Source organism: Ostrea edulis, chromosome 5, assembly GCF_947568905.1.
Source record: "Ostrea edulis chromosome 5, xbOstEdul1.1, whole genome shotgun sequence".
Lineage (NCBI taxonomy): Eukaryota > Metazoa > Mollusca > Bivalvia > Ostreida > Ostreidae > Ostrea > Ostrea edulis.
In genome coordinates this window covers 60862571-60875070 of record NC_079168.1, presented here as the reverse complement: position 1 = coordinate 60875070, position 12500 = coordinate 60862571, and the positions used below count along the sequence as shown (strand labels likewise).

General features: G+C 33.6%; 1 protein-coding gene across 1 annotated transcript in view; it reads left to right on the top strand.

The window, feature by feature from the left end:
• The window catches only part of LOC125649737 (mucosa-associated lymphoid tissue lymphoma translocation protein 1-like), a 102810-nt gene that overhangs the window by 25223 nt on the left and 65087 nt on the right, over positions 1-12500 (top strand). The window contains exons 8-9 of the mRNA XM_048877457.2: positions 9021-9117; positions 10860-10889. Of these exons, the coding sequence (XP_048733414.2) occupies positions 9021-9117; positions 10860-10889 (127 nt within the window). The remainder of the gene's footprint in view (positions 1-9020; positions 9118-10859; positions 10890-12500) is intronic.

Here is a 12500-nt window from a genome sequence, read left to right as displayed (position 1 = left end):
ATACTAGTACTGATTGTTAGATATCGAATTAATGTCTCCCCTCTTTCAGGGGGAGACATGTTGTTTTTGTACTTTCCATTTGTCTGTCCATCCGTCCAGCTATCTGTCACAAAATCTTGTGAACGATTCTCCTCCTATATGGCTTATCGGATAGACTTGAAACTTTGTACAATACTTCATTGCAATTTGTAGATGTGCATATTATAGGGACAGGGGGATCCAATTATTTTCCTAAAAGTTGTAGATCTAAGAGGAGTGGAGGATGTAAAATAGCATGTGAACACTTCTCCTATATGGCTTATCTGGTAGATTTGAAACTTTGTACAATGCTTCATTGCCATTTGTAGATGTGCGTATTTGTGGGACGGGAGGATCCAATTATTTTCCTGAAAGTTATAGTGGATCTAAGAGGAATGGAGGATGTTAAAATAGCTTGTTAACACTTCTCCTATACATACCATGCAGTACATTAGGGGAGGAGGTTTCATTTGAAGCACTTCCAATTTGGGGAGCTGGGGAGACTTGTTTTCCATAAAAACAATCTCTAGTTGTTCCAAAGTTGCATTTAGATAAAAATGGGAAAAGATGTATTTAATAAGTTAAGAGCTTCTTTCTCAGACTCATGATTGGTATGCTTTGTAGTTATTTCATTAGGGACAATGTAATTTAACAGAGAATGGATTATATAAACAGTCTTCATGAAAACTCAGTGGTCCGAAGACCGAGGCCAGTGAATTTTAGGGTCGGGTCAGTGAAATTAAAAAAATCAGGAAGTCCGATGGGCTTGTAGACTTTTTGTAAGTCACATTGAATATAATGTTGGATTTAGATATTCAAAACGTCTTATTTACTTAAATTACCATCAAAATGAAAATAAATCAATAAATAGCTCATAAAGTAAGTGTTTTGACATCGTGGTTTGTTGATTTCTTTAAAGTAAAGAACGATAACTATGTCTATAATTGTAATTGTCAAGATAACTTGTACGTTGATCACGTGAATATTCAACGAACAACTTATTGAAACAACAAAAATGGCCGCGTTCTGTATCGTACTGCGCACTGGTAACTGCTGCTTTATTGCATTGTCAAATTAAAATGAACTTCGTCAATTGCAGTTATCTGATTTTATGCAATTTCTATAGTTTATAGAATTAATCAATTGTTTACATTTGATGTTGGTAGAGAAGGCTACTTCCTAAGGTGCACTCGGGCTGTTTTCATGTTTGTGAAAAATACGTGAATTTGTAGTCTTGTTGTTTGCGGGTGAAGAGAGAGAGAAAATACCATGTACAGTGTTGTTTTTCTGGTATCGACAGAAAGGATGTCTTAGGGTGGATATGAATATGAGTAATACACATAGTTTCAGTAAATTGATTGTACAGTTTTACAATGCATTCCATAAATGTATGTGATAAGCATGTACTATGGAAATTTTGGGGGCCAGTAAATTTCACTGTGGGCCAGTAAATTCAGACAGTTCACTGGTCCGACTGGCCAGCAAGTTTTAAATGTTTTCGTGAAGACTGTATAAAGTGTCTGATTTTTGAAATAAAAAAATATTTATGATAATTGAAAACGTTATTTGCTAAGGGCTGTTCCAGAAATGATCAAATGGGGGGGTCGGGCGGCAAATGATATTTTTTTGTGTGGGTGGTCGTATTTTTTCATATTTTATTTGGTCCGTGGTTGGACTGTTAAAAAAATATTTATTATGGGTAGTGGGTAGTTTCTATTGTTTTATTTTGTGCCACGTGGGTGTTGAGTTTTCAGAATATTTTTATTGTCGCTCTTGTCGTGTTGGTTACAAAACGTCAGAGGGAAAATTGAAAACGTGCTTTCAAAATGCTGCTTTCGAAATCGGAAGTAACATAGAACTATTCGAGTTGTCGCTCTTTGCAGCGCATAACTTTCCATTACGGCACTCTTCAAATTAGAGGCGTGTTTAGTAGGGTCCCTTTGGATGTGATGGCGGCAAACTCTGTTCTGTAGATTATTACAGTTTACAGTGCATCGATTTTGGAAATATTTTGAAACCAATAGGTATTCCGTTTTCTAATAAAAATAGGCAAACCTTAGTTGATTTATACGAGGGTACCGATGCGTTATATTTATCAGTCAGTGTGATGGTGATATAGAGGCCTCCGGGCGCGGGCTCCATTAGAAGACGAACGATTCGTGGAAAAACATATCCATACCCATTTCATGATAATAGCATCGTTTGGACTCCCAATCTTTCCAACATTCCCGCCATAGATGCCTTTGATTGTTGATGTGACATCGTTTCTTCAGAACTACTGTGATACAATGTCGCACAGGCATTACCGCGTCATTGACTAGAATGTTTGTCCCGAAAACCTCGCGAGATTTGTACCGTTTTCATTTTTAAAAATATTTTTGTGGTGGGTCTGGTTAGTTGTTGTTTTTTTTTTTAATTAGATGGGTCATTGTAAAATGAGTTTATCAATTTGATGGGTCATGGGGTAATTTTTTATTTTTTTTTATGGGTGCTTGGTATATACAAAAGGTGCCTCCCCCCCCCCCCCCCCCCCCCCCCCCCCCCATGTATTTATTTCTGGAATAGCCCTAATATTTTTTAAGTCTACATTTAAAATCTTCAAAAAACATATCAATTAGAAAAAAGATATATCGGAGAAATATATTGTGAAAAGAAATTTAAATGAAATGGTCAAAATTCAGAAATATTACGATTTTTCAAATTTGAACCAAGCCGGATCGGAATTATAACAAGAGGCCCAAGGGCCTAGAATCGCTCTTCTGATAAATTGTACAACCCCACCATTTCTATTCTTAGCCTCTTAGTATTCTAAATCTTTAGTTAAATCCTAAGAATTCAAAAAAAGTAGGTCAATGTGACCTACTTTTTGGTTTACACATTTTGAGAACCCAAGAAATATCAACTGACAAAGTTTGATGATTTTAAGCCAATTAGTATCTGAATATTGAAATATAGCTGTCAAATTCCAATCGTAGGTCATGGTGACCTACTTTTTGGTCAGCGAACTCCGAACATGCAAGACCCATCAACTGACAAAGTTTGATGACGGTAGGTCAAATAGTATCTGAAATATATAAATATAGCCGTCCAATTCCAAAGTAGGTCAAGGTGACCTACTTTTTGGTCAACACCCTTTGAACATGCAAGACGCATCAACTGACAAAGTTTGATGACTGTAGGTCAAATAGTATCTGAAATATATAAATATAGGTGTCCAATTCCAAAAGTAGGTCAAGTTGACCTACTTTTTGGTCGAAACCCTTCGAACATGCAAGACCCATCAACTGACAAAGTTTGATGACTGTAGGTCAAATAGTATCTGAAATATATAAATATAGCCGTCAAATTCCAAAAGTAGGTCATGGTGACCTACTTTTTGGTCGACACACTCCGTAGACTCAAGATGCATCAACTGTCAAAGTTTGATGATTGTAGGTCAATTAGTGACTGAAATATATAAATATAACTGTCAAATGCCAAAAGTAGGTCACAGTGACCTACTTTTTGGTTGATACACTCCGAAGACTCAAGATGCATCAACTGACAAAGTTTGATGATTGTAGGTCAAATAGTGTCTGAAATATAGTAATTTAGCTGTCAAATACCAAAAGTAGGTCACGGTGACCTACTTTTTGGTCGACACAAACCAAAGACTGAAGACGCATTAACTGACAAAGTTTGATGATCCTAGGTTTTACAGTGCCCAAAATATGCATCTAAAATTGAAAATGTGAAATTTGAATATCTGCAAAATTCAAAAAGTAGGTCACTGTGACCTACTTTTTTATAAATATGTTTCAAGGCCTCAAGATGCATCAACTTACAAGATTTGATGATTCTAAACCTCTCAGTAATTGAAATAACAACTTAAAATATATCTATAAATGATAAGCCATAAAATTCAGAAAGTAGGTCACGGTGACCTATTTTTCAGTTGACGCATTTCAAGGTCCCATGATCCACCAACTGACAAGTTTTGATGATCATAGGCTTCAAAATGTCCAAGATATGCATAAAAATTAATTTTAAAATAAATACCAGCAAAATTCAAAAAGTAGGTCACCGTGACCTACTTTTGAGACAACTTGACACAAGGTCCTAAGATGCATCAACTGTCAAAATTTGATGATCCTAGTCCTTATAATGACTAAAATATCTAAGATTTAAGGAATTTAAAAAAAAAATTTAATTTAGGTCAACTTTGAAGTGACCTTGAGACCACACCCTTTGCCCCAGGGTAATGCCTTGAACAATTTTTAATCTACAACATATCCTCATCCTTATGTGTAAGTTTGGTGATAATCTGCGCTGTGGTTCTTGAGAAGAAGATTTTTTAGCAACCACTACTTTTGTTTGTATTTTCCTGATTATCTCCCCTTGTTAAAGGGTCACATCCCTCTATTTAGTATGTATGAAAGCCCTTGGGCCAATGATACCCTGTAACGAATTTGAAAAAAATTGGTCAAGGGGTTCTTGAGTTATAGCCCTTTTTCTAAAAAGTTTACGCACACCGCACAAATGGCCATAGCATTAGCTCTTTGAGCCTTTGGCTCAGAAGAGCTAAAAATGTGGTCATAGAGAACATTGTAATCCGAAAACTACATTCCTTTGATGTAAAATGGTTTACAAATTAAATAAATTTATAAAGAAAACTAATTTCTTGATGAAAAGTGCATACAATTAACAACAATATGATCATTTTAGTAATTTCTATCAATTTTGATCGGGATCAGTTGTTTTTTCTCTCATTTGAATATTATAGTGATAATAACTGAAATTTGGTCTTTTCGTTTCAGTGTTTTTAAAAATATATTTTTTCGATATATCTCTTTTCTAACTGACATGTTTTTTGAGGATTTTATTCATAGATTTTGAAATATATCAACAAATAACGTTTTCAATTTTCATGAATATTTTTCTCTAAAAAATTAGAACGTTTATATTTGAATCTTTTAGGTATGCTTTATTAGATATTCATATCATGCACCAAATTACAGCGAAATTTGGACTCTAGAATCTCTTATTTGCAAACAAAACACATTTTTATTATTCCAGGAAAAATCACAAAAAATTCAAAAATAATTGAGAGCTAGCTTATATCGCTTCTTCAATGGTGAAACCATACTTCATAAGATATGTTTTAACGAGCCATTAAATAAAATTTTGGTATAATGAGCTACCTTAAATTACAACTCATGGACTAATATAAAAGAATCCTGGTTGCAAAATTTTTATTTATCATGATTCCCTTTTGATTGGTCAGTAGACCAAGTGTTGTCCGCTTCATATCTTGAGAATCCTTTGCTTGACAAACTTCATATTTGGTATACTGTTGGCCCCTATAGAATAGAAAACTTTATTTGGGGTCACAAGGCCAAAGGTTATGGGTAAAACTATTCTGGATATGGATATAAGGAAACATTGTCCACTAAATATCATGAGAACCCATTGCATGATAGACATAAACTTTTTAAACTGGTACTTCCTAATCTTATAGAAGTAGAAGACCCTTAATGATTTTGAGGTTACTAGGTCAAAGGTCCGGACTAAATACTTCAGGCATAAGAAAAATTGTCCTCTCATTATCTTGAGAACCATTTGCTTTTATAAACTTCAAACTTGGTACACTGGTAACCCTATAGAGAAGATTACCCCTATTAATTTTGATGTCAGAGGTCAAACTTTTCATCACATAAGTATCGTTTGCTCAATATTTCGAGGACTGCTTCCTGGATACACTGCAAACTAGATCTACTGGTTCCCCATAAAGAGTACATGATCCCCTCAAAGTACTCTAGACATAAAAAAAATATTGTCTGCCCAATATTGTAAAAGTGATTAAATATTGATGAGATGAAAGTTTGATGATTCTCTGATCTGAAAAATTTGTCTAGAAGATACTTTGATTTTCTCTCTGTTCTCTAACTAAAAATGAGCTATCATGCTTTGCTTGCCCTGTATTATGATTTATCTTGCTTTGCTTGCTCTATATTATGATTTATCTTGCTTTGCTTGCTCTAGATTATGATTTATCTTGCTTTGCTTGCTCTATATTATGAGCTATCTTGCTTTGCTTGCTCTATATTATGAGCTATCTTGCTTTGCTTGCTCTGTATTATGATTTATCTTGCTTTGCTTGCTCTGTATTATGAGCTATCTTGCTTTGCTTGCTCTGTATTATGATTTATCTTGCTTTGCTTGCTCTATATTATGATTTATCTTGCTTTGCTTGCTCTATATTATGAGCTATCTTGCTTTGCTTGCTCTATATTATGATTTATCTTGCTTTGCTTGCTCTATATTATGAGCTATCTTGCTTTGCTTGCTCTGTATTATGATTTATCTTGCTTTGCTTGCTCTATATTATGATTTATCTTGCTTTGCTTGCTCTATATTATGATTTATCTTGCTTTGCTTGCTCTATATTATGACAGTCGTGTAAATACATGTATGTAAGGCAGTAAGTTGTGCAATTATAACATTTTTGGGGGGTAGGGTGGGGGGGTTGTTTTCGGTTTTTAAACCCAATGTGAAATAAACTTGGCCTGTATATCAGAGATATTGCCTTTGGCTATTGATAATTATAACACAATCGCACTGTAGATTATTCAAGTTTACTTTAGTCATTAGTTGAAGTCAGTTGCGCCCAAACCAGGGTTCCATACCTGTTTGCCTCAAAAACACTAGAAAAAATATTTAATAGAAAAAGTGAGCAAGCTAGCTGACAAGAACAGTTTGTTTGATTATAACTTCCATTTCAAAATAAAAAAAATAATAATAAAAAAAAAAGCATTAAAAATTTGAAGATGTTGTTTGTTTCGCAATGATTTGTCTATACATCAATATGGTAAAATTGCCTGAGGCAGAATTTTTTTAAGACCCACCAATCAAACTGGCTGTGTAGTAATCATGTCTAATAGGATAAGAGGACAACCCAAATGATATTAGGTAGTATTAATTACCCTGGTAACTTTATTTATTTATAATGGAATTTACAGAGAAATATTAAAGAATTAAATTTGATTAGGCCCCCCGCATGAAATGCGGGAAGCCCTATAGTAATCACATTGTCCATCCGTCTGTCCGTCAACACTTTCTTTGTGACACGATAACTCAAACAATTTTTATTGTACAGTATTCAGATTTTGTACAGAAATTATTTACAATAAGAGGAAGATGCCTATAGATTTTTGGGTCATGTGACTTTGTCTGTCTGTATGTCACCATCTTTGTTATAATGAACACTTTCTTTGTGACACAATAACTCAAACAATTTTCATTGTACAGTTTTCAAATTTTGTACAGAAATACTTTACAATAAGAGGAAGACACCTATAGATTTTGGGGTCATGTCACTTTGTCTGTTTGTATGTCATCATCTTTCTTATTAAGACCATATCTATTCACTCTCTCTCTAATGGAGATAATTCAATTTGAATTATGATATCTATTGTATTGATGTAGAAAATTTACAAAAAATAACTCTACAACATTTGTGTATATATATATTTTTAATGTGATATAAAAAATGCTTGATTTACATGTATATTGAATTAATTACACATCATTCCCAGTCAACAACTCTTGATCGGGATCGGAATACAAAATAAAATTTCTTATATCCAGTTGCAAAGTGAAACTATGTACTAATTGCACGTTACACCTTAGAGAACTGTTCCTTTTAATAAAGAAAGTCACAAAATAGATACAAAATGAGTGTACCAAATTCATTACTGTTACCGAACTTTCGTCGGTGAAAATCTCGAAATGGCTTGTTTCACTGCTCTTGTAGACGGTAAGGTCCACATTTTCTACTGGAGTATTTTGATATTTAAGAAATGAACAGCACTTTTGAGCTGTTGATGGTCAATATGAATGGATTTGGATTTGAGGCAAATTCTGTGAATTGCACTATTCTTATATTTATATTCATTAACTAAAACACCGTTTGTTTACATTGCTTCTATTTTGTTGCATAAAACGAACTCCTAGCCTCTGTCACAGTCATATTGTGACATACGTCAACACGTAGACATGAAGTCACATTTCGTCTCACCCTGCCTTTTATCAACATTGCATGGTGCACTATATTTTGAAGGTAGGAGACCGCAAGATTGGGATGATAATCCATGTAAGTTCACAATTTTAATCCGAATTGTGACTTGTGAGATCTTTGTAACACATGTTGTATTTTTTAAATCATTACATTCTCTCAGTTGCGTGCTTTAAACTAGTTCATAATCCGTTCATAGTCAATATGAACGGACTGTGTCGCGTGCTGAAATTGGTTGGTTCATAGAGGAAAATGCGATTTGTAATATAAATATTTGCTTATGAATTTTTTTGGCGCATACATGGTATGTGTCTGCTAGGAATAATGGAATTTTTTTGCATCTATGTATGTAAAGACATATTCTATAGATTTCTATTTTTAAAAATGTGTTTGAAAACGCTTAGACCCCCGATGTTAAATTCATAATCCTTTTCGAATAGTATGTACCACATTTTGTACCAGTTATCTATTTTGAATCCCCTAATACAATGGGATTTAGTTGCACTCTGCTGTGTTTGAGTGGATGAGTGTGTGTCAAACAGAAGTAATTTAAATTTACATCAGTCTCTCATAAATATGCTTCATGATTCCTTTTTCACAAATTGGCATTCCAATGTATCTTTGAATATTATTAATTCTAACATATATACCAGCCCCAAACATTGCTATATACATTTGACTGAGAACGAAGTGCACCATACATGTGATTCTGTCATGGAACTTCAACTTATAGTGAGAAAATTGGCAAAATAAAACTGTGACTAATTGAATCTATTCATCAATTTTTTTGTCAAGGTTTTCTGCTTGTCAATCTTTCCACTTACAGTATCAAACCCTTACTTGATAGGCATCAAACTTGTTATGCATCCCCAATTCTCATTATCATTATAGACATTTTATCATTACAATATTGCCACACTGTTTGTAAAACATTTCTTGCTTATTTTAGATTCCAGCTCTCAGCAATCAGATTGGTACCTACTTTTGCTTAGTGAAAAATACATTTGGAGAAGTTAAAAGTAAAGAAGCCATTGTAACAGTATCAGGTAAAACTAGGATTCTGAATGGGTATATGTATTGATGTTATCAGAATTCAAAAAGTAAACAGAGATTCAAACGTAAATTGTTGTAAGATGTTTATTTTAAAGAAAAACCTTGGATTTACACGGCGATCTCAATAGTAGCACATGATGTCGAATGTTATGTAAATAGTACATGCATGTATTTGAGGGTAACATTGAAAATTTCACTCTGAGAAAACTATTGTCAACCAAGGTGCAGCCTGTAACTGCTTTCAATGTATATCTTAACCTTTTTCACTGAATATGCTGTCTCCTATAACATCGCACATATGGAAATACTTCAAAGAGGTAATTAGATGCCATCTTTGCTCAATAGGGTTGAATGAGTTGCAGTATGCAGATTAGCAATTCTTATGGTTGAGTTCAGGAATGAAAGAAATTTCTACTTATTTTATTGGATATTAAGTAAGTAGGGGCAGTTTATGCATTTTAACCTGCCAAGGGATTTGTAATAGAGCGTGAACTGACCCAACATACTTTTAATATGAATTTCATATGATATGGAAAGTGGAGAGCAATAATGCCATAGCAACAACATGGAAACAGGAGCAAAATGTATTGTGATATCATTCATGGGGCATCATATGGCTCAGCTTAACGGCAGCTTAGTTTATATGATACTAGGAATGATATTTGAATCAAACGCACCTATCAAATTTCACAAGTGAAATTAGTTTTTTCTGATTTGACTTTTTGTTTTGTGTAAAAAATGCCCTAAAGGGTAAAATATTGGGTAGATCATGAACAGGATATTTTGTTTTGGTCTCGGACTTTGAGGCATGATAATGGTGTCTGGTTGACAAACATGTCACTTGATCAGAGTGATAACTTGAAGTATATACAGTAAAACTCGAATATAGCGAACACGGATATAGCGAACTTACGGCTATAGCGAAGTGAATCAATTTCCCCGGCAAATTCTTTATAAAACGCAGATTTTATATAGAATTATAACGAACACGGATATAGCGAATTTACGGATATAACAAAGTAAATTCATATTCCCCTTGAATTAAAAATGAACGTAAAAATCACCTTTTATAACTAATTATTTTTTTCATTTTAAACTCGTGAATTTTAACAATCGCTTATTACGAAATTTCTTTTGTATTTTTTCAAAGAGTTTGCTAACGCAAAACAATACTTACACATACATTTAGCAAATATATTGTCGGTATTGTTTACTATTCTCGTTAATCAAATTTGAAGTTTGATTGCATTTATTATATCGTACACTCGTTTACTTGTGTAAAGCAACAAGTAAATGAAAACTGCGATAGACTGTTTGTATGTATTGCACATAATTTTGTAGATATTTTCTTTCGACATGTTCTTGCGTGACTTAACAATCCCTAAAGACAAATTATCATATATAAATCAGTGTGTATATATCTTGTACAAAAATATTTCTTCTCAAAATACATAGGCTTAATTTTTCTTAGAGACAATACAAACTCAAGTATATCGATTGCTGCTTTCTTATGCAACTGATATACATGTACAACAAATCGGTTTTTTAAACGAATTCGTTATATTTTAATTATGAATTCGCTATAAACGTATATAGCGAATTACGCTTATAGCGAATTTTTACAGAGTGTCCGCAGAAATTCGCTATATCAGAGTTTTACTGTACACCTTTTTACACTATGCAACCAAAGGTAATTCTTATAATCATATCAATAAGGTTGTTTTATTTCTTATAGAAAATGTACCAGAGCCAGTTGTACAAGCAGGTTAGTATTTATAAAATTGTTGGTCATGCCTATTAAAAATCATTTTGGTAAATATAGTCTATATTATTTCTAATAGAAAATACATGTATGTAATGGATTGACATTTGTACAGTATAGAAAATTTTGTGACACTGTGTAGTTTTAAAGAAGTTGTTTGAAATAATGGCTCACTTCTAGTTTTATTCCCAAGAGGATATTTTATGTGAGAAGGTGTGCCATATTAAACATATTTTTTCGCTCAAGTGAGGTTTTCTGATCTAAATTTTCCATTGTTGTTGTAAACTTTTCACTTTTTCTACTTCTCCAGAACCACTAAGCCAAAAATGCCGTATAGCATCCTTTGTTTTGTTCAAATGAAGAGTTATGTCCCTTCCCCAGCTAAGACATGTTTGAAAGCTTCCGTGTGTAATGAAGATCGTGTTTGTTCAAACCATGAACCCCACAGCCAGGATAGGACATCAGTGTTCAAAGTTTGTTTAAGAATATATATAAGTATAAATAGCTTTGCTTAAGAATATATTGCCTTTATATATATATATATATATATATATATATATATATATATATATAATTCTTTAAGCATCGCCTTGATAACTACAAGGATACATTAGCAGCATGCTGCTCCTTATAGTATAGATTTTTCTCAAGAACAACAATGGTACAGTTTATCAGATCAATAATGCAAGCATTCTCATGTACCTTAAGTAGTGAAGAGTCAGATATAATCATTTAAACCATGGCCCCTAATCAGGGACCAGGATGGATCCTCATTAGAAGGATTTAAAGTTTTACGTAGTGATTTATGACTTTTCTTCTCAAAACGAGTAGTACATCTTCGCTAGCCAAGGATTTTCGAATGAATCGAAGACCCTTGGCTAGCGAAGTTGAGAATAGTACAGTTTTTTAATTTGATATAAAAGCATCTTCATGTGGTGGAAATTGAGATTAATTTAAGCCACATCTCCTGAGCCCTATGCAGGGCCACATTAAGGGTCTTAATTATTTTACACAAATGTATACAGGATTTTTAAAATGAAGTTTATCTTTTTCTCAAGAACTACATGGATACAGTTTATTCTTTTTACATCAATATTATCATATATGTTGTACTATTGGTTTGGCGCAATATAAGTGCATGATTATGACGTTAAATTGTCAACACAGCTACTCGACGTTATTATGACATCACAATGAACATTTACTTTTCAACTACTGGTATGTAACTATGAAACATTCAAGACAAACTGCCTGAAGAGCCGTAAGGCGAAAGTACTAGAAGGAACTGATCGTTGATTATTATGTGATCATTTTGGATTTTATTCTTTTAAATTATTTAACAACTTCACCGATTTCTTAATTCATTTTTTGACTATATATATATGTAAGACTCCAAAGTGCGATGGTCACGCCAAATGCGATGGTCTGCGCCAAGCCCTGATGGTGTGACACTCCAAAGTGCGATGGTCCACACTCATGCGCCAAAGTGCGATGGTGTGAGACAAATGCGTCATAATGCGATGGTGTCGACACGACAAAGTCCAATGGTACATACTAATGCATCAAAGTGCGATGGAGTGACACGCCAAAGACCATTGGATTGTAAACGACAGT